This window comes from Lepisma saccharinum, chromosome 2, assembly GCF_977018435.1.
Source record: "Lepisma saccharinum chromosome 2, izLepSacc3.1, whole genome shotgun sequence".
Lineage (NCBI taxonomy): Eukaryota > Metazoa > Arthropoda > Insecta > Zygentoma > Lepismatidae > Lepisma > Lepisma saccharinum.
Window position 1 is genome coordinate 201,607,996 of NC_139230.1, and position 23,816 is coordinate 201,631,811.

Below are 23,816 nucleotides of genomic sequence, written 5' to 3' on the forward strand. Positions count from 1 at the left end.
GCATATTCTAAGGCAAAATTAAAGAGCAATGGAGATAATGCATCTCCTTGTTTTAACCCATCATGAATTGTAAATTTGTCAGACATATTAATACCCACACGAATTTTACTTTCTGTTTCACTGGTGCATACTTTTATCATACTAACAAGCTTCTTAGGTATTCCAAACTCAACTAATATATTATATAGTTTATCTCTTTTGACTGAATCATATGCTTTTTTGAAATCAATGAATAGCTGATGGACATTTTGATTATATTCCCACTTTTTTTCAAGTGTCTGTCTGATGTGAAAAATTTGATCTGTAGTTGATCTGTTACGTTTAAATCCACATTGATAATCACCTATAATTTCATTAGCATATGGGGTTAGTCTTGTTAAAAGAATGTTAGATAATATTTTATATGTTGTTGAGAGTAGAGAAATTCCACGGTAATTATTGCAGTTCATTTTATCACCTTTTTTAAACACAGGAACAATTATGGATTCTTTCCACTGTTGAGGGATTTCTTCTTTATTCCATATTAAACAGATTAATTTATGAATTTGATACATTAATGAATTTCCACCATATTTAATTAACTCAGCTGGTATTAAATCAATGCCAGGTGCTTTGTTATTCTTTAGCCTTTTAATAGCATCTTTAACTTCAGTCAAGTTGGGTTCTGGAACTAAAGGTTCTGCTGTGTGTACTTCATTCACTTCTGATTTATCTCCTACATGGACATTTAAAAGGTCATTAAAGTAGTTCTTCCATCTATTTAGAATATCACTTGGGTCAGCTAGAAAATCACCGTCTTTATCTTTTATCAAGTTTACTTTAGGTTGCCACCCCTTTCTAAACTCATTTACACCTTTATATAAATCTCTGATATTTTTATTTTTGCTGTTTGTTTCAATTTCGTTAATTTTGCTTTTCAAGTAATCTCTTTTTTTACTTCTAAACGTGCGGTTAACTTCTCGCTTTATTCTATTATAATTGTTTAGATTTGTATCATCAGAGTTATTTAACCACCTAAGTCTAGCCTGATTTCTTATTTCTATTAGATTATGACATTCATTATCAAACCATGGCTTACTTTTTCTCGGTTTATGGTATCCTATACTTTCTTTAGCTGCTGATTCTATTGCATTACGTATGTGCTCCCAATTCTTATTTACGTCTGTTTCATTTATATTTTCATCATCATTTAAATCCTGCAAAACATCAAATCTATTTGACAGTTTAATTTGGTAATCTTTCTTAATTCTTTCATCAGTAAACTTTCCTGTATCAAATTTTAGAACTTTTAGATTTTGTTGCTTATGATTTATCACTGAGAGTCTTTCTCTTAATTTAGCAATTACTAAATAATGGTCACTAGCACAGTCAGCACCTCTATGTGTACGAACGTCAATTATACTAGTATGCCTTCTCTTATCAATGAGAATATGATCTATCTGATTGTGAGTTTTACCATCTGGAGAAGACCAGGTATATTTATGGATATCTTTATGTTTAAAAGTGGTACTTTTCACAATTAAATTCTTTGAGGTTGCAAAAGTAATCAATCTTATACCATTATCATTACTTAATTCATGAAGACTTTCTTTACCAATCGTGGGTTTAAATGTCTCTTCTTTGCCAATTTGTGCATTACAGTCACCTAACAGAATTTTCATATCATACTGAGAAAATTTATCAAAGACCTGTTCTAACTCTGCATAAAAATCATCTTTAGTATTATCATCTTTATCTTCCGTTGGTGCATGTATGTTTATTAAAATAATTTTACACCACCTACCCTGTAAAACTGCATATGATATCCTATCATTAATAAACTCTACTGTATTAAGAGCCGATATAATTCTATTATTTATGAAAAAGCCTGTTCCAAAATTATGATTTTCAGTACCACCATAGAAAAAAGTATAATTTTTAGTTTTACAATTCCCTTCTCCTGGCCACCTAACTTCCTGGACAGCTACTACGTCTAATTTATACTTAACTATCTCATTAACTGTACACTGAAATGCCCCAGGCCGGTAAAGGCTCAGAACATTCCAGGTGCCTAATTTAATTTCCTTCTTCCTAACGTAGATCTTATCCTTAGTCCAGAGACCTCCCATAATAGGAGTGCAAAATAATAATAAATATCTGGAACCATATTTTTGAAGTACACACGCAAAACTTCTGGAATTTGATGAAATGCGGTATATCAACAGTTTTTTTTGTAATTTCATTGAATTTGTAATTATGTATTTCAAGTTTGCACGTTTCCCTAAAATGTCACTTTTTGAAGTATCTAGTAAAAATATGCATTTGATTCTTTCTACAGAGGTGCAAAAATAATCAAACTTCAAGTACACAAAATCTCAATATTATATGTACAGTCAATTATGAACTGTATGGTGTTCAGTTCCCCGTTCGTGAAAATGGGAAGGAAAAACTACACTTTTCAGTGAATTTTTCATTATAGCAAGAAAACAAAGTTAAGAAAAAATTTCAGATAACGCTTATTAAAAAGTAGATACTTTAAGCTTTCCAATGAGGTATATTTGAATCTTTTCCTCCCACCGAGAACAATTTTACAAGCACGTAAACCGAGGGCTCAATATTTTTGACACGGATAGTAGTGATTTTTATGTAAGTGGGAATGATTGCCAAAAGTGCAATCTGATAGCAGTTCATAGTCAGGATTCAGATGACCTTGGCTCTTTGATCTTCACTGACTGAAGACAAGGCATGATTGCTTTTCTCTCTCTCGTTTCCACTTTTCATGTCATATTAAATACTTGAAGTAACTTCTTGGAAAAAGAAACTAAGCTCGAGGCTTTCACAAGAAGACATTCCAGATGCAACATTTCCAGTACCCAGAAAGGCAAACCTAGCTGTTTTCATTTCACGCCTCATGAAGAATGGTAACTGACTTAATAAGCACACCAAATGGAATTTAGTCTTTGCAAGAACGATGCTGAGCGGCGAGTTTTGGAATTCATTTCCATATAAAGTGAATATATATTAACACTCTCGCAACAACTAAGCTATGATATACGCTACATTCAAGAATGGGAGAAGATGAAGTAACATCGAATATGCTATTCCACTTTATGATTAGCCTTATGATTTGGAACATAAACTAATGCTAAATTTCGGTCTGTCCTATGAAAAATTATATGCAGATTACTAGATATGAATGCTTGTGAAATTGATACAAACTTTGTTCAGAAAATGTGTATTGGTATTTAGTCGTGTGTGTGCATTGTTTATTATGCTCTAATAAAAATGAAACAGCTTTCCATATTGTAAAATTAATATTATTTAATGTTTCTACATATCTACCTCAACTTTTAAAGATTTATCTATTGATTATCGAGAAATAGTACACAGCCAGGATGTTTGAATTTGTGTGCTTGCGTTTATTCTCATCCATTTCATTTCATTGTCATCGTCACGATTATCTAAGAGAAGTGGAACAGCAATATCTTTTTGTATTTTAGTTACTTACGCAGGGCCGGACTGGGACTGCCAATAGGGCGGTGGCAAATTTCCACCACAAGGCGCCCAATTGTGAGCAATTGGGGAAAAAAGGGCGCCGAATGTGCGTTTTTGGAAGGGCACTGAGAGGGTGTACCTGGATTTTACCCGTTGTGCCGGTGGGCCAGTCCGGCCCTGACTTTACGTCGGGTTTCTACCTCCCTTGGTTAATCGAGGCGGTGAAATACACTCTGTTCCAGGAATCTCTGGAGCAAGTGAACGAAAACAAGTCCTCTGAGCAAGTAGTATTCGAGAGTGTTCGACCAATGAACGCATGAGAGGGAAAGGGATTGCATGGAAAGGCAACCGGCTGCATCTACCAGCCGTTTGCAGCAGCGCATACTGCTTCGCTTCCCTTCTCTACCGTTATGCGCGTACTTGCTCCAAAGATTCCCGAAACAAAGTGTAGTGACATTGATGATGGAAAGTCGCAAACAATTTCCCAGAATTCAAACTTGGAACCCCTATATCCTAAACGTTATGCTAACCACGTTCACGAAGGCTGGTAGCTAATCACCATAGGTAATATTTATTTATTTATTTTTATTTATTTACTCAGAGTTTCAGATACAGTCTTATTTGGCCATTTTACACTGAAACAACATAAAGTAGAAACAAATAATAACAAAAGATAAAAAACAATAACAAGATGGGATAGATTTACATGTTCTTCGTCAGTAATATACAAAAGTTACGTTCTGGAAAGAATATATCTACATTCAGGGGAAGTTTGTTGTAGATTTCTGGGAGCCTGTAAAACAAGGAGCGTTGTAGAAGGGATAGCCTAGTGGTTGGGTTGTGGAAGAGTTGCAGGTTGCGCGTTAGCTTTTGGGGTACCCTAAGTGAGAATTCACTGATTAGGAGATCTGTTCTGATTTTGCCATTTATTATTTTGTATAAAAATTTCATGTCATCTAGATCACGACGAAAGGATGGAGTGTGAATATTCAGAGCAGCCATGGTGTCTGATTTGGATACATGTCGAAAGGAAGGTATTCTATGGCGAACAATTGCAAGAAAGAAACTGAGAACAGAATCTATTCTGGTGAGATTGGTTTTTGAGGCCATTGCCAAAATTGGGGAACAGTATTCAAGGATGGGCGAGATGAAAGATTTAAAGAATAAAGCAAGAGAAGATGGGTTTTGAATTTCGCTAAATCTGTATAGAAGACCGAGAAGGCGCATGGCTTTTTTAGTGGTAGAGATGTACTCTAGCTTTTCAAATAGTTTCTCTGCGGCATATTAGGGAAAAAAACACACTACGATCCAGGCACTAGATGCTCACTTTATTGCATATTTGTATCTAGGATTAACCAGAGAGAGAATAACAAAACAGTGTAAACTTGGAGATGAGCATATTGGCAAATGCTGCAACCTGGTAAAATTTGATACGACCACAGCATTAGCTCTCCGTTCCTACATGGAAATGTAAATAATTGTCTTAGGCTAACACTGACCCGAGCGTGGTGCAGAGCGGAGAAAGTGCCTTGCTGGAACAGAGTGGAAACATTTTCCCCAACTGTCGTCCCATTGGCGACCCTGCGTAAGGCCTGAAGCTGTGCCGCTAATTTCTCTGCATCCACTGCGTAAAATCAACGTGGAGTGCGAACTGCATAAACACCCAAAGGATAATTAATCTCTGGAATGAATAATTGCAATTTGAAGGTTAGCGGAGCTAAAGGGAAAATTTGTGAGGGTATTTTGTTACATTGTGAGGTATAGGTAATCTTTACGGGTCGAAAACGTAGTACCACCAGATTTATGTAACGATACATTCTAATCACGCATCACCTGTGCTGTATTGCGAAAGTAACACGAATCTTGTACAATACGCGAATATTCTTTTCAAATTGTGCAAAATTTGTGATATCATTATTACAATAAACTTCGTGTATTTTAAGAATATCGCTGAGTGGTCATCTAATGTGTACAAGTACAGAAGCCATCGGCTTGAGTCCTGAGTGTTTCATTTGGTTCGTCGCACCTTATCTTCAACAGTTCATCGATGATTCTCCTCATCATCACGATTAAGCAAGAGACGAAAGAAGGCGACATAAAATATCCAAAAAATATAGAAAGAGCGTGTGTGGATACGGATAATATAGTCACTGTGCAAGACAAGAGTTCTAGGAAGGCTATCTTTACTCCCAATGATTTTTTGAAAAAATACTTTGAGTGTAGAGTTGCAAGGAAACGTGAATAACAAACGCAAATTCTTAAAATGAAGGATAACTCTGAACCACAAGAGTGGTTCAGAAGAATACATCGTCTGTATTTTCATTACGTTTTATCCAAGCCTAAAAGTTAACTTCTTGCCAACTGGAAAGCATGTGTGAGATTCGGTACACCCCTACAACATCTACGATCAAGTAGGTAAGATTTTTCTTTTTTCAAAATGTATCTTATTGTAATTATGGCAGAACCCCCCCTCCCCATATATATAATATATGTAATCAGAAGTAGTATATTCAAGATATTTTGGGTGTATGGACTGTTACAATTTCACTTAGCCACTTTGTTCATATCTTTTTACATACTCCTGCCAAAGAATCTTCTCAGACAGTTGAAATCGTTCTTTTGCTGAATTTCTCTATCTTCTAAATTTCATTGTTTACATTTGTTATACTTAATCTAATATTACCAATTTTCATGAGCCGCGACAGAGTGATTAGCATAGCGGTTTCGTTTTAGAAAACGAGGTGTCCTTGTAAGAGTCCTGAGTATGGCATTGGACGTTTCCTTGTTTGGTCCTTCATGACATCGCACCATAAAGCTATGGAGCCAGAACATAAATGCAAATACAGGTACTTTGCATGAAACTGAATTCAAAACATGGCACCATCTTTCATGAGAAAATAAGAACTTAGAATCGTTATACAATTCGTATTTCAATGTTACTCTACAATTCAATGCAGTGTTTGTATATTTACTAACTGCAATTACCTGATCTGGAAACCAGGCCGGGAAGTAGCCTCCGTGCAGACTAATCCAAGCCAACTCCTCAATGAGATTTACTTAACGTCTCCCCAATCTAAACCCTCACTCTTTCATACCCTTACCCCAAACCTATAACAGTTTTTGATTGGATGGTTGTCCCTCCTATCCAGAAGATCCCTTAAGTAACCCATAAACTAACAAAAAGTAATTCAAATTAATCTATACTACTAATATGTCTAATTAATCACCAATCAAACTAATACTCAGTGAATAAATAAAGAATTGCAAAACCTGTTCCGGTCAACAGAACAGGTCAATACGATAACATAATCTCAATGTATAGAATCTCCTTCTATTTTATTTTTCTTATTGTATTTGTATTTATGTATGAAAATTGAAAATAAAGGAGGATAGAAAAAGGCGGGAGAATTCAGGAAACTGACGCGCATCCTGGTTTATTTTAAGGACACTGAGCGCATATCCCCGAATATGTGGATAGAGGCGAGCTTATTTCGCCCCCCCACGTATTTACTTTTGCTTATTTACCTTTTACTAAGGTAACCTTTATTATTTTATTTATACGTGGGGTGCAAGGGGTGACCTTCCACGTAGTACACCCAATTGTCAACCTCACTTCCACGTAGTACACCCTGGATTGCATTTTGCAGACTAACGAGGCTCTGGCGACTGGTCCTATTGCCAGTATAATTCTGTGTGTTGTCCTTTGTTTTGTCCTTACGTGTGCCGAGTGTCCCTTTACAGCCTCATTTTTTAACCGAAGTCAGAATATTTTAATATTTTAGTTACACGACACATCAATTATTTTATTTTAGTTATGATAAGGGGCTGGACCCCGTATAGTGTGACGGGTGCAAAATAGCCTAAGTGCTGACGCACCCAAAACTTTAAATTCAAATCAAATCAAATTTTGTTTATACATCATATTTAAACAAATATATTTGATTTGGGATTTTTTTTAAAGCTTCCTACCGATATTTGTTGTTATATATATTTTTTTCTGTAGCACCAAAATGTTAACTACATGCAAATTATGTTTACGTAGTAGGCAACAGTGAAAAATTGTGCCTGCAGGTACAGCCAGTAAAATCGGCAGTGAGCATATTGAATTATTATAAAGTTTTGTTATTTCACAAGTGAAAATAGCTTGTTTATATAGTGTTGAGCTTTTACCCCTTTAATGCCTGACGGCGTGTAAAATTTTTGCTAGTTTCTTTGGCGGTTTTCTCGGAACCTATTTGGTGAACTTCGAAATATGTTGTTGCTATGTCGTCTGACTACCATGCGAGAGACCCGGGTTCGATCCCCGGCGGGGGAGAACCGGGAATTTTTCCACCTGTTCAAGCGGCTCCGGCGTCCACCTAGCGTCGTATAAAGTGGGTACCTGGAGGAAACTATGGGGGGTAAAGGCAGCCACGGGCGTGGTGCTGATCACATCACCCCACCTTCGGCTGTGATCAAGAAAGTGTAGGGCCCTAACCCCACAGCCCCTATACGCCTTCATGTCGTGGTGCATAGCACAGGGGAGCACTTTACCTTTTTTATGTCAAGGGAACTATTGAGAGTGCACTTGTGGTAGTTTTGTTGAATGTTCAATGCCAGTTTTTCTGTACGTGGTATCAAATCAATTTAGTTTTTCGTGGTATGTGGTTGCAACAGCGACTACATGAGTATGAGAAACTGTAAAAATAGGAATTATAATTTCTTTGTTCCATTGCAAAATATTCAACGATAAATATATTGTTAAAAAAGAATTTGTGCTTTTATTTAGTAATTAGAACAAGTTTGTTCAGTGCAATTTATAGTAATGCCATAATGTGAGTTACTTGAATGCAACCACATATCGCAATAATTTTTTTTAACAGATTGCTCGGTATAACATACAGGGTGATTCACAGAAAACTAACACATTTCTTTCCTAATTTATTTCAACAAGAATGTTGCTAAACACAATTTGTTATGCCACAAATATAGAGTAACTTGGGAGATTAGTACTCTCTACAGTAAATGCTGAAAATGTCCTCCCTGCTGCTCCAAGCACACCGCAACACGTCGTTCCATGTTACTGGCCGCTCGTTGGAGAACGCTGTTGTCAATACCATTGTTCTCGTGTACAATGTTGTGCTTCAAATCGTCCAAAGTCTGGTGGCGTGTGGTGTAAACTCTGTGTTTTAAGTAACCCCATAGGAAGAAGTCTGGGTTGTCAAATCCGGAGATCTCGGTGGCCACAGGTTCTTGGAAATTATCTGGTCGCTAAAAAAACTTTCAATGAGCTCAATGGATTTGTTCGACGTATGGCATGTGGCGCCGTCTTGTTGAAAATATTCTTGACTCAGCTCTAGCCTTTATGCAGCTCTGTGTCATTCAGTTGCTTTACAAACACCATGAAAATATGAAGCACATACTGTATCCTTGCAATGAGTGAGCCAGTTTCTCCGACGAAAGCTACCAAATTCTGCACAGCTGCGTACTCTCTTGAGGATGTATGAATCTCTCAGATGTCCTGCGTCATGTGAAACTAACTTGGAGAATTACGAGGTATTCTTGTTTCAATAAAACGGCAAAGAAATGTGTTAGTTTTATATGAATCACCCTTTATAATTTTCAATATAATCGATTGGAGGTTTTCCTTGGACTGTGCTCTTTCACATGAAGTAATTCACACGCTAAGCCTCGCAAATAAAGAAATGGTAACAAAAATGTTAAGTATCATGAAGTAACTTGAATCTATCCTATATTTTCCACAATTAGGATATTTTTTTTCGTACATTACATGATCGTAATTATCAACGGAAAAAGCAAGGAACTTTTCACACTTTTCTCATCAACTGTATAATTCTATTCCACTTCCACACGCCCGCTTGTTAAGTCTAAGTTGGATGCTATGTTGTTTATATTCCTTGCAGAAATGACATAGTCTAAATTGTCTACGCGTACACGTTGACTCTGATTAGTCACTAACGTCCTCATGAAGGAAATAAGGGTGGTCACTGAGCCCGCACTCTACAACCCAGCTAAATAGCTTGACATGATGTATGTCTAGATAACACAAATTAGCATTCTAACAACTTGGTTAAGCAAGGATGAAGGAAGAAATATATCAAGCAGTTTGTATTCCGTCCTCCTCCCCTATCTTTCGTTCAATATGGATTCTTTTTGCAGATGTTAATTAAGGATACGAAGAATTTAGAAAAGTAGCAATTACTGTTATTTTTTAAGGAAATCTGTATCGTAAGAATTCACTTGACCTCAGGCAGTGTAAATAATGTCGGAATATTGAAGCAAAATAAGAATTGCTTACCTAGCCGTACGTGCAAGAATTCAGAGCCTAGCAAAGGTTTTTGGAATCTTCCACTTCACTGTGGGTTGAGTTTTGTTAATAACAGTTTGTTATTCGAATATCAATTGAGAAGAAAAGTGTTCATTAAAAAAATTGCCACCGAGCATGCAACCTTAAAAGTTATTTTCTTAGCATTATAATGCCGACCTCCGTGGCAGAGTGTTTAGCATGGTGCGGTACGAAGGTCACGGGTTCGAATCCGACCTGGGAATAGATGCTTTTTGTGAGTGTTCATCGTATCATCACTCATCCTCGTCTTCACGATTAGCCAAAATTAGCAGAGAAACGAAATACCTATCAATCTATCTTACCGTACTTGAATGTATTCTCTTTCTGTACCAATCGTTAGTAACTTCGATTTCTTTCTATTCTTAAAATTACTTCTGTGTTAGCCACTGAGTCTCGTTCAATTTGTTCAATAATTTGTTGGAGATTTTTGCGTCCACCGCGGATTGATTTGTTCTCCCAGCCCCTCTGCCATCCCGTGCGATTGAGTGTTTATTTCTTAACTGCATGTGCTCTTGTGCCTGCTCAAACAAAATCCTCCAACGACACCACTGGCTAGAGGAGAAATTACAGGAGCCAGCTTTGTTACAGATCAACCAGCTTAAAAATCCGAGCAAAACACACCTTTTCGAACGGTACTTTGTACTGGAGAAATAACGGTGATCCAACCTCACAAATTTTTGTCGCCGTGAAGGGTGGGGAAAAAAACGTGCAGGGGAAAGTGGAAGGGGCCGACGATCAAAAATTGCCGAAAGAAACTCCCCTGCCCGGAGCATCCTGCCGGTGGGAGAAATATGTGAGATTGCGGGACTTGGAGAAAGGAGTGGCAAGCGGATCCTCGCGACTGCGCGTCGCGTCAAACCTTCGTTTGTATTCCCGTTCGATGCTCGGACGCGCTCAGTGCAACTCGCGACCGGCGGGATTTCGGTACTTTCGGGTCCTGCTGCACGTTCCTCGCGTCTCCTGGCGATTCGACATGTTTCCGACAACCTGCCAACCGAAGCACGTGAGCCATTTTACCCGTGTGTGGTGAATTGCCTACCCGTCTCTTGCTGCGGCCGCCAAGATACTGTCTCGATTTTCTCGGACGCTGCGGACGCGGTAACTTAACGCCACTTTGTTACCACAGTGCAACTTCTACTCACACTTACCTCCACGCTCTCTTATCTCCACATCAGCTAGAATTCTTACCCTTTCTGATCCAAACTAGCAAGTCTCATCTCCTGCGCACATGTAGGAACACACATATGACGACTTCGATTCTTCACAACTCTCATCACGTGAAGATGATTTCGCATAGTTTCTTGAGACGACTGTATTTATGGAGAGCTGCAATAAATTAAGCACTTGTACTATGATAAGAATATAATAGACGATTATGTTTAATTAGTCGTCTGCAACTAAACTGTTTTTTCAGTGAGAAGCAAACGTTTGATACCTGTTGCTTTGCGCCTCGTGTCTAGCTCATTTTGACTCGGTAAAACGTTAACATAGATTTTTCTTTTATTCTATAATTTAGTTTCTGGCAATGATTTGTTGATGTATTCTCAGATTTTCTCAGAAAAGAAAAGAAACAATGACTTTGTGGATTCAAAGTGTTACTGCAGTCCATCTAACGGTTTCTGCATTTCTCGTCTGCGCCGTAAGTGCACAGGATACAAGGTAAGGAGATCTCTCGCTACACATTTACCATTTATTCACCATCTGAAATGTCCAGAAGTAATGTAAATAAAATAGTTGCTTTCGAAATATTAAGGAAGCAACATATATACCAAACTGGATTAAAATTAGTGCATAAGTTTGTCACTGTGTTCATGATCCTTAGGTTATGGAGACACTCCAAATTAAATCTTTAATTTTCTCATGATTTGAACAACGCACGTACGGCATTCGTATACGAGAAAAGCCACAATACAAAGTAATAGCGAATAAATGCAAGAAACAGAATGCCATGGAATGAAATACCAAGAGAGAATTTTGTAAATTATTGCGTAAAGTATTTTTTTAAATACAGAAAACAGTTTTATACAATTTAACATTGTTTTTATAATGCTCTGAAAAAATGTATTTAAGCCTGCAATAAAGTTGGAAGTAGTCGTCAGTGTTTAAATATTTCTACTATTATACGGATATGTTCATAAATTCGAATAAATGCCCTTATGGTTAATTTTCATGAAATGTTCATTAATATACGGTAATATTTATATTAAAGCTATATATGATGAAGTGAGTTTCGTTATCTAATTATTGTGATATTCGGGAGAACAATATTCGGGAGAACAATCAATCTTCGTCAAGATTTTTTGTGATGGATGCGATAGTACTGAAGTTTAAAAGGAATTGTTTAATTTGACTGCTATTACACATTTATCATTTATAAAACGAAATTATAGTTCAACTGTCAATATTCTTTGTTTCGTTCCAGAAAATGCGGAATATTATATTGTAATACTACTTGCATTACTGCTTAGCATCGCCTGTAGAATTTATAGTTCTTATAAGAATTGAGTCTCTGTACGAACTGTGTACCTAGTGTGGTTGTAGCAATCAAACTAAAAATATAGATACTCCCATAGTAAGCAATTTATGGCAGATGATTGTGCAGATATATTTTTAGACTGCCTACTGAACGCGATGAATAATAATGTGGCCGCGTTTATGTCATTGCTTGCTAGAAATATTGTTTTACCCTTTTGTTACTTTTGCACATATTTCGGTGTGAATTTTGTTCCACTTGGTTTTAGATGAATGCGTTTTTAACGTGGGAGCAGGATTTTATCATTTCAAATATATACTATTTCTCAGCCGATTCCTGCATTATCGTTTAGTTATTTTCCAAATCCCCCGAAAACTAACTTTGCATCGTCATTAGCAGACTTTGTGTGTGTGCGTGTGGGTTGTTTTTAATTACCGGGTCTCGTTATTTAAAATTATATTAAAGTTTACTCTTTGTAACAGTTCAGGGCTGGGATCAATAGAATAAACATTGATGTTGCATTGGTTTCAGGCAGTTCAGGCTAACAAACTTCATCGATTATAACAAGTACGAGTCAAATACGTAATATGCTTACTACCAGCATGTATAATGCCTAGATATTGTTATTGGTTTCTTACGTATTTCCAATAAGGATCCATAAAGTATATTCGAGATTTTGCTCAACATTTGCTTTATTTGTTACTCTGTGTCTGTGATATAACTACCAATCTATATACATTTTAAACAGGATAATAGTATGTGTGTTACAGTGTGATATACAGTGTATTAGAGGGAGTTTCTTCAACTTTGCTGTTGACTTTTACGTGTGAATTTTTTATACTTTAGACTATTTCGTCGAACTTGATGAATATTTGTTGAACAAACAAATTACTTCACTATCCTTAATCTATCTTACATGATTCGGTCTTTATAAATATATTTCAAGTTAATTGGACGTCAATGATACTGAAGATAGATACTTAGATTACATAGAATTCGGATAATTTATATTCCTCTGTACTGTTTAAAAATATAACATTCTTATATAATTTCATATCACTTTATATCTGTTGAATTTTAGTTTGTAGAATTATACTTTTACTTATTAATTCTTGCCTTAGTGCCCTTTCTTCAATGTGGTAGGCAACAAGTAACTGTAAATTAACTTGAAACTTGATACTTAACACTGGAAAGTGATATTACGGCATCATCCCGAATGAAGATGAAGAATTTATTTCACTTTTCCCTGTAAATATTTCCTTGTTTTGACTGATTTTTCTGTCATAGGTTCTGTCAATGACACTAGATGGTGCTGATAATGTTTGAATATGTATTACATTACTTGTGACCTGCAGATACATCAAGCAGAGTATAGCGTTGGAGGCGTCTCCACATAACTTGAATTACAAACAAGGGAACGCAACACAGGAAATCCGATACCCCCTTAAATACGTGAGTGGAATGCTGAATTCAACTGTCGAAAACTGGAAGGGTGTGCAACTTCATGATGTAGGGAAAGAAATTTGTTTACTCTTGAATCGTACCCATCTGATCTATGGTAGTAATAGCAGGCATTTGCTTTGTGTAAGCTATTTGGCAGAATCTAGCACGTTGTGAGGGTACCAGAACAGTTATTACATTCTAGGGGTCCTTTCTGTTTCAGGTTCAAATATTGTCATTAACCATTTATTTTATATGTTACGTGGAGTGTTTTTGCACTGGTGGGGTTAGAGAAAAAATTATCAATTTAATTGACGATTTTGTTTTAATTCTTGAATCTTACATTGCCCATAACCAGTGTTTCTCAACCGCCGGGCCGCGGACCTGTACCGGGCTCCAGCATAAATTTTATCGAACTTCGAGAGGTTCATTAGATCCAGTGTTTGACAACTAAGTTAACTCTAATTTTATATTTCTCAACAAGCCTAGACATATTCGAACTTTACACTTCACGATTATGCCATAATTTATTTATTAATAATAATTTTCAAGGTACATATTAATTAATGTATAATGTTTTAAAAAAATAGAGAGATATTTATTAGTAAAGTTGTTTGGATCGGGGTACCGACTTTTCGAAAAAGAATTTATCGGGCCACGGTCTTTAAGTAATATAGGATGAGAACAGAGGCGTCTCCTGAACGCATGCGGTGCATGTTGCGCATGCGTCAATTGTGGGAAAATAATTATTTCTTCCTTTCACTTCAGATCCAAGAAATGTAATATAAGCTTAGTTGAGCGCTCTCGTGTAAAATAAATACTTCTCCTATATGAAGAAATTAGAATGTAGAAATGCTCATTAAAGTCGTCGCAGAGCAAGCTGTCCTATTTCCCACAATTGACACATGCGCAGCATGCACCGCATGCGTTCAGGAGACGCCTCTGGATGAGAACCACTACCATACACAAACTGAACGCATGTAATGATGGATAATTTAGGAAATCGTAAGTAGAATGACATTTTCGGAAGTTAGGGTTTGTGTTCTTGATATGAGATGTTCAGAGGGGCACCTTAACACACTTCTCAACCCATACATTTTCAATATTGTCGTACTTGGTGGCGTTTAAAGAGCGAGTTTGTTGAGGATTGTAGTCAATTTCAGGATTAGATTTCGTACAAAAACAAACTTCTAATATGGAAAACGTTGGTAAAATACCTACAATTTAATCAAAACTTTACAATAATAATTTCATGCTGAAAAATGTGTTGTTGAATCCTTAGTCAACAATTCAGGAGATAAATGAAGACATGAAACTCTATAGCGAAATTTTGGTGTCAAAGTTTATTTCACAAGATGATATCATTCGAGAACTATTGTACGCAAGGAGCCAACGGTAGCTATTTTCAACACATTGTTCATGAATACTAGTAAAGGATCTGCCCTTCTTCCTCTGTCTACTACCTCCAGTCAATGAAGGATAAAGAAGCGCCTGGATCTAGCTAAGTCATTCTTGCATTATTTTGTTTTGTTGGCTCTCGGAAAAAGCCTGTTGTTGAAATAGGGAATATTGAAGAGAGACGCGGTGGTCTAGTCGGTAGGGTGTCTGACTAACACGCGGGAGACCTGGGTTCGATTTCCGGGTGGGTGATCTAAGGTCGGAATTTTTCCGGCTTTGTCCCCCCATAAAGCTGCTCCGGGGCTCACCCAGCCTCAAATCAATGGGTACCTGGGGACAACCCTGGGGGATAAAGGTGGCCGGAGCGTGGTGCTGATCACATCACCTCCAAAATGGCCCTCACATCCCTTAAATGTGCATTCATTGCACGGTGATATATGCACGGGGAACTTTACCTTATGTTATACAGGGTTTCTATAAATTAGTTATACAAAAGTAAACGATAATTGTGAAGAAAGTGTATGTGTGACAGAAATGGTTTATACATCAATGAAAACAGCGTTACCCCTACACCCCCTATACGCCTTCATGGCGTGGTGCAATGCACAGGGGAGAACTTTACCTTTTTTACCTTTTTTTATATCTTCAAGTTTATTGTCGCATGTCATTTGCTTCCAGTTGTTAGTTTCAGACACCGCCACTGGAGGCGTGAGCGTTTGCTTATCTTCTCTAGTATTGCGCCAGTCATCATGGAATCGTACACGGGTGCAGAGCGTCCGCAGTGTTGCCACAATTGCGTGAAGATATGGGTGCTGATTTCATTTTCCAACAAGATGGTGCACCTCCGCATTTTCATAAAGAAGTAGCCTACCTCAATCGTGAAGTACCTACTTGGATTTGTCGTGGTGGAACGATTCCGTGGCCACCTCGTTCGGCTGATTTGACCCATGGATTTTCTGATTTGACCCTCTTCCCAGCAACGTCGACGAGCTGCGGGTCCGGATAACGCAGGCAGCTGCGACCATCGATGCAGACATGTTTCAAAGTGTTTGGCAGGAAATCGAATACCGCTGGGACATTTTCCGTCTGATGAAAGGGCCACATATTGAACACTTGTAGAGAAAACTTGAAGATGTGCTGTATTCATTGATGTATAAAACATTTCTGTTAGAAATACACTTTCTTCACAATTAACGGTTAGTTTTGTATAACTAATTTATAGAAACCCTGTATATTACCAAGGCCGCCCACAGGATTTTTTCTCTGGCGGCAGCAGTTCTTAAAGTTGGGGCAACGTGGTCTGATGTCTTTTCCAAGTTAAGAGAATTCCCAGTACTATGACAATTTGCATAGGCTGTCTTTTACGGCACCCTTCGTCCATAGTTTCAAGCTACAATTTGAAAATTTGAATTACATGAAGTCTTTCCGGATATCTCAGGGCGGGCAAGTGCACCCCGGTCCCCCTCTGCGGACGCCTTTGTATATTACTATATATATGTAATTTGATTCTATGCTCTTTAAGCAGTTAACTTGTTTTTTGTTCTTTTTTCCTTTCTCCCTCTTATTGTTATCCCCTCTTTTGTTGCTTTTCGTTCTGTAATTAATGCCAAGATTTACCCATTCTCCTAATGACCTCTTGCTTCTTTCATTCACTCTTCACTTATTTTCCCATTTTCTCTTCATTTCCCATTTTAACTCTTACTTCTAAATCTCTTTCTTTTTGTTTGTATGTCTTTCTCAGTCTTTCTTACTTCTTTCTTTTTTTCTGTTTCCCTTTTTGTGCTCATGTTCGCTCTCTCTTTCTCTCTCTGTTTCTTTTTTCTTCTCTCCTTTATCTCGTTTTATGTGCCAAGCTCTATTCTTTACTAAATGCAATGTTGCATAACATTTCAAATGACCTTGATTTATCTGCGCTTAGTAAAGAAACCAATGCTGCGTTTGTTAAATTTAAAACAAAAGGAACAATATTACATTCAACACTATTCTGCTTATTATATCAGGATTTCAGATGGTTGTCTTTTGAACCAGTGTTCGGAAAGTTACTTTTAAAAGGGTAACTAGTTACAGTTATTTGATTAAAAAGTAACAGTTACAGTTACTCGTTTTAAAAAGTAACTCAGTTACAGTTACCTGTACTTCAAAAGTAACTGTAAGTTTCTTTTACAGTTACTTTCTGCTGAAAATTTTGTTGCAACCAAATTACACAAATAGATCATTATTGTAATAACATATTTTGTGAAGACTAACATGTCTTTTACTTATGTTACTGGTACGTACATAATATAAGTCTTTGTATATTTATATTTATTACAAAATAAAGTGCTCTACTGTGCTTTGCGCGACGCCATGATGGCGTATAGCGGGTGTGGAGTTAGAGCCCCACACTTTTTTGATCATGGTCGAAGGTGGGGGTGATGTGATCAGCACCACCCCCACCCTCCAGAATTTCCTCCAGATACCCACTTTATACGACGCTGGAATACCCTATGCGGTAGTATCCCCCGTTATTCACATCTTCTCATTTTTACGTATGTCAATTTTCTGTTTTCTGTATTCTCATTGGAACAAACACAAACATACATGTCCGAAACGAACTAGAATCCGGGACTCCTGACATATAGTGTGTTGTGCTAACCACTCCGCCACGGAGGTTGACCTGAGCTACTGCGACTAAGGCGAGGAGGGACAATTTCCCCTAGGTCTTTCTCGCTCGGGCAGCTGCTGATCACTGTTGCCAACTTCGCTCTTTTGGAGCCAGATCTGGCTCTTTCGTGCACTCGTTTGACTGTGAACTGTGGCACCCGCCCTCTGCCCCACTATGATGCCACCACTGGCTCCGGCCCATACATACCAACTTTTGCCATGAGTGTACATTTTCACGTGACGTGATATTCGTATAGCTATAGGCTGCGTCACCCACCTCTTCTTTCCTCCCCATGCATTTTTATATATAGCGCTGTGGTTAAGATGAAGATGACAATTTTGTTATCCGGGAACCCTTTATTTTCGATTTTATATTAAAATCATTGGATTATTGAGATGGGTGATGCCGCCAAATCTAGGCGGTGAAAACTAAGAATAAATTGCCATCACTTTAAAGCTAACGGTAATAGCAGCACCCCCACCCCTCTGACAACTAAACTTACCCTAGTAGGCACTTTATGCAGCCTTCGTTAATCTAGCTCCTTGAAAGTCCTCTTTAGCTATATTAATGGTGAAATTTAGCTCTATTATGCACATCAGGTTTGGCAACACTGCCAGGATGGCCGTAGGAGGCAAGGAGAAATGCACTAGGCTTATGGGACCATTATTTTATTCGTTCTCTCGGGAATATCAAACATCCGATGACGTAGAAAAGTAACATTACATGGACGGAAAAAGGACACGTTGAACTATGTCATAGTAGTAGGAAAAGTCGAAACTCCCATTTGATGAGCCGTAACTTGAAGTTGATGTCCCATAAGGAATACATGGGATTCGGTAAATACTAATTCATCATATTTTTCAAAAATCGTATAAGGCTTAATAATCCACTTAGGAAACCTCTTCCACTTGCCACATGGGGAGAAATTCATACTCTTCATTTCTGGCGGAATCTTTTTAGTAGCATTGCTCATTCCGACGATATTGGAATAAATGCATGCCTGGTGCGTAATTGTCCCTCTCCGCCTTAAACATTTGTATTATCATTATTGTTCTTAAGGAATGTCCATTGGAGTGGGGGGATTCTACAAACTGTATAGAAAGAGAGGGAGAGAGAGAGAGAGAGAGAGAGAGAGAGAGAGAGAGAGAGAGAGAGAGAGAGAGATCACCCACGTAGAATATATTCTAAGAAGGGGGGTCTGTTTCGCATAAAGAGCGTGTCAGAGAGAAATAAATTTGTTGTATAATTTCAAGTGTTTATGAACCATAAAATGATAAAAATTATGATGTAGTAGCCTATAATTTTGCGTTATCAATGAAGGTGAAAATGACATTTTAAACTTACCCCTTCAGTCTTCTCTGAGAGGATTACATAAACAAGCAATGATGGCTAGGGTCTTCCGGATTCGTTAGTTTGCCACTTGAATGTTATAATTCACTGTTGTATCAATAATAATGGTGAGATCTGTCGTATTTATTATTTCAAGAAGATGGGTTCTCATTTATATCTTAAACGAATAGCACTTACCAAAATATATTACTTTTTTCAAAATGTCCAGAAATTCTGAATAATCGTAAATAAGCGAATTCTAACTGGAAATATTTTCACTTTCATTTTTAAATTATCAGGAACTGAGTTGAATGAAATCACGTGGAAACAGTTGGATTGATTCATATGCGCAATTGCTAGCTCTCGTCTTCTTCAGTTTCGTTCATACTAACAGTATTGTTGAATTCTTTCATGAAAACACTGAAATATTGCAGTAGGTACGTCCCTTTTCAGCTTAATCTGATATTATAGCAAAGGAAGAAACTATCAGATGCTACTTACAGAAGAGGGAAGTTATAAGAATTTAGGTAAAAATGGCAACGGAAAAAATGGCAAAGTGAAAATGGCAAGCGGAAAAAATGGCAAAAGGAAAAAATGGCAACGGTAAAAATGGCAAGAATAAAAACGGCAAATACAATATACCCATTACGATTTTACGTGAAAATTGAGAAATTATGTGTCTTGCATTTCACAGTTTGAAATTAAAATTTAATATAATTTAATGTCTAACATTCATTTGTCTTTGAATGGAAACATTTTATTTGATGTTTCCAAAAATAATGCCCTTTATTTCTTTTGGCAGGAGTTACTGCCGCTATACAATCGCATGCTAATAAAAGGTAACCTTTGTAAATAATTTGAAGCATGTGTGATTGATGAAACTTAAAAAGAGGGGGGGGGGAGCTGCAGCATAGAATGGGTTTTCATCTTGACTGGAAACAAGTTTACGGTTTGTGCGCACCTGCTGACCAGTCACACATGTTTGTTACTAGTAGGACTTCAAGTCAGCCCTTATCTAACCCCCTCTCTAAGAGGGACGAACTTGTTTACTTTTTTAAAATGAAAATTGTTAAATCTTGGAAAGCTGGAGATAAGCTCTTCTTTCTACAACAGTCTGATCTGAAGAATGTTATAAGGTGGAGGAACAATTTCAAGTGTCGAGGAATTCTAAAAACAAAATTATTGAAACAAAATCCTGTGTGTTCCTATGACCATAATCATTCGCCTGAATATGATGCTGTGAAGTTTTAAGAAATTCAAAATATTAACCCTCCCTTCATATGAGATGTCATTATATGCGAGAAAAAATATTGCGCTACGAAGTTCAATAGAATATACATATAACACCCGAAATAATGAGCTTCTAAAGCCATACTTCACAACACGTTGACTGCCATGAGACCCGAAAGTGGGTCTCAAGTATCGTCATTCATGAAGCCGTGATACCCACTTGTGTGTCTCACCTCACCTGGCAGTCAACGTTTAACATTAGTTCAAGAGGAACCGGAACATATGGCAATTAAAATATTCAATAACCTACCAAATGATATTAAAGCAGGAAATATGACAAGTTTCAAAAACAAATTTAAAAAAAACTATTAGTTAATAAGGAATATTATAGAGTTAGTGAACATCTAGATTGTAAATTATAGAAATTTTGTAACTATATTTTTTATCTGAACTGTACTGAACCCTCCAAATACCAATGTATATGGTTTATATGGAGTAATGCAATTCAAATTCAAACATCCTACAGAGTAAAGATTGTAGGCTTTATTGTGGAAGCTAATCAGGTGCATCCAGCAAGAAAATGAAGCAGTGGTAGCGATCATTCTGCACGCTGAGAGAGGGCAACTGCCAAAGAAGAAAACTTGCCATTTTCACTTTGGCCATTTTTTCCGTTGCCATTTTTACCTTTGCCATTTTTTCCGTTTGCCATTTTTACTTGGCCATTTTTTCCGTTGCCATTTTTTCCTTTGCCATTTTTACCGGACACCAGTTATAAGGTCACAGAGGAACAAACTACAGAAACAAGAGACACTTCACAGCACACAACTGACAATGGCAAACTGTCAGCAATAGGAAGGAATTCTTCTCCTAGAGGCTTATCTTCCCGCTTCTGGGAAATCCACCCTCTTCCGAGGTGTGTATATCGCTTTGGAATTCAGGTCTACCAAACGAAAGATGAGACATATGATAAACCTTGAAATTCCTGGCACCTGGCTGGAGCCTACCGACTGACCTCCGCCAGGAGACAAATTTGCTTCAACTACTTTCTCTTTTCCTCTTCATCTATTGTTTGCAAGAATTAATGTATCAAAGATGGGCTTTTATATCACAGCAGAAACTAAATTCCAGCTCACTTTGAGTCCTAAATCACCAATAATTTATGACACTTACATAGCAATTTATGTGTTGCAAAGTAACTGTAAAAGTAACTGTTAAAAAGTTACTACTTCTATCATAAAAAGTAACTCAGTTACAGTTACTCACTTTTAGAAGTAACTAGTTACAGTTACTTCCAAACACTGCTTTGAACTTTTTTCTCCAAATATCGGTTGATATATCTGTGCTAAAAGAGGAATTAAACTTCTTGCAACCACCCTGAAAATTGTGTGTGTGTGTCAAAGTTATATGGCTAATCGGTACTCTATCGGTATGAGCCGACGTAGATGTATCTGTTTAGTCGTAAAACTATAGATAATCTGATCGATCGATATCTGAAAATCTATATTGATTGATATATCTAATTATCCTATAATTTTAGTTCAGAATTCTCCCATTTTGTTATAATTTTGATGGATATATGCACACATTATTAAAATGTCTTAGTTTTATGTAGTAAATAATTAAAGACTGAGTTTCTGTATCAAAGCTAAACCCATTTCAATCAGCAGGTGCATTAATGAATTAAGGAAGTTAATGAACCATTCAGGTTCTTCATGGAACATTTACAATTTAATATCTGATCAGTAGAATATTCGTTACCGGTAAATTTTGTATCGGTACTTTATCGGAATCGCAACATTTCATATGTCCATCACTTATATGTATGTATTTATTGTAGGACTAATAATGAATTGAACATGTGATGACACGTGAATTTCAATATATTGTATTACAGTGCTCATTATAGATTTTGACCCCCGCCTAGAAAGTTTCTGTGGACACCCATGGATTTACTCAAGACGAGTTCCACTGCGCTTTATCTTGTTATGTAGTTTGTTGCCATCTGATGCTATATATCACGCCATATGAAGGGGCAACTTTCCACCGCCCATCACTACCAAGCGTGGAACCTTCGAAGTCTGTTGCACCAATAACGACCATCGAAGCAGGGGCGGCCAGGGGGCTTAAAATAGAGTGTTCAAATTTTGAAAGTTACTGCATGGGCTGAGTCGAAAGTATTTCGAACTTCAGTAGTGACTTGCAAAGGGCGTACACAAAAGGAATCTAAGTAATTTTAAATGGCAACGAGTGCCGACAACTGTAGGAAAAATTTATTGCTTTGGTCCACCGTTTTTAATAAGATAAGAGTAAATCTGTTGTACGGTTTTGTAAAGTATGTGTATCAGGCTAATTTTATAGAAATCTTAGAGAGAGTAAATATAAACACTTCAAAAGGCGTGACAATGAAAACATAAACAGTTCGCTGTCAAGTAGTTTTAAAATTTGCGCACTATATAAAATATTGTGTATATTTATGTAAGACAGTAGGTTCAAAGAGACAGTGTCATTTATGTGTACTAGAACTAGAGTTACAACATAAATCCGCACGTTTCTTGTCGTATACATGATCTCCTCTTACACATTCCTTCTTCTTTCTTAAATTCATATTGTAATGTTGATGTAATTAGAGTTTTCGATTTGTGTGCAAGGTAGATTAAACTATTGGTGCTTTATAACCCTAAGATTATTTTAACCGGTAGCCAGAATATTTTTTTAAGAAAAATCGTTAATCGAATTGATAAAAGTGGTAAGTCAGTGGTATTTTCTTTTATTCCCCTCACCAATTCGAATTGACTGTGGAAATGCAATGAGGCATGAAAAATAGGTTTAAAATATGCGCCTCAAGCCGGAATCGAACGTAAGACCCTCATCAACTTAACCACTTCGCCATTTTACCAACCTTGAAAATGTGATTCTAATCGTTCTTTTGCATGCACACCCAACGGCAAAAAGTAATAGTAAGCGAATTGTCCACAATTTTCATTCGGTCTGTTTTCCACAACGTGATCATCACCTGTTGAAATGAAAACGTCAATAAGCAGAGAACCCTTGCTTCAAATTAACAGAATTCCATTCCTTAAAATATCACAGGATATAGAATAGAAAAATTAAAATAGTCATTAATGTTTTTTTGTCTGTTATCTTTGCCGTTGACTGTATGAGAGCTAGAGTCCCGATAGGTGACATGTCGGTTGAGTGGGTGTTCCGTTCTTTCAGAATCATACCCACCCGTGTAGACCTTAAGTTGTCAGCCTACTGCACCTGATTGCGTTTGAAGGTATGAACCAACATATTCTCCATGAATAAGTTTGCATCGTAAATGTGACTTTTATATTGTTATGAGGCTGTAAATTCGTCACACCCTATGGAAGTAAATATGAAACAAAACTGTGATTTGAGCACGAAAAGGAAGAAATACCATATGTCGCAATTCAGTCAAATTTGGCGATAGGGAATAATGCAGAGAAGTGGAGTTACCAGTG

The 23,816-nt window shown here is 37.1% G+C and overlaps 1 protein-coding gene across 1 annotated transcript in view; it reads left to right on the forward strand.

Annotated features, from left to right (window-relative positions):
* The first annotated feature begins 11,188 nt into the window (after positions 1–11,188).
* Positions 11,189–23,816, forward strand: part of LOC145981007 (glycine receptor subunit alpha-2-like) — a 653,123-nt gene continuing 640,495 nt past the window's right edge. Inside the window, exon 1 of the mRNA XM_083114106.1 lies at positions 11,189–11,479. Coding sequence (XP_082970232.1) covers positions 11,394–11,479 — 86 coding nt within the window. The 5' untranslated portion in view covers positions 11,189–11,393. The remainder of the gene's footprint in view (positions 11,480–23,816) is intronic.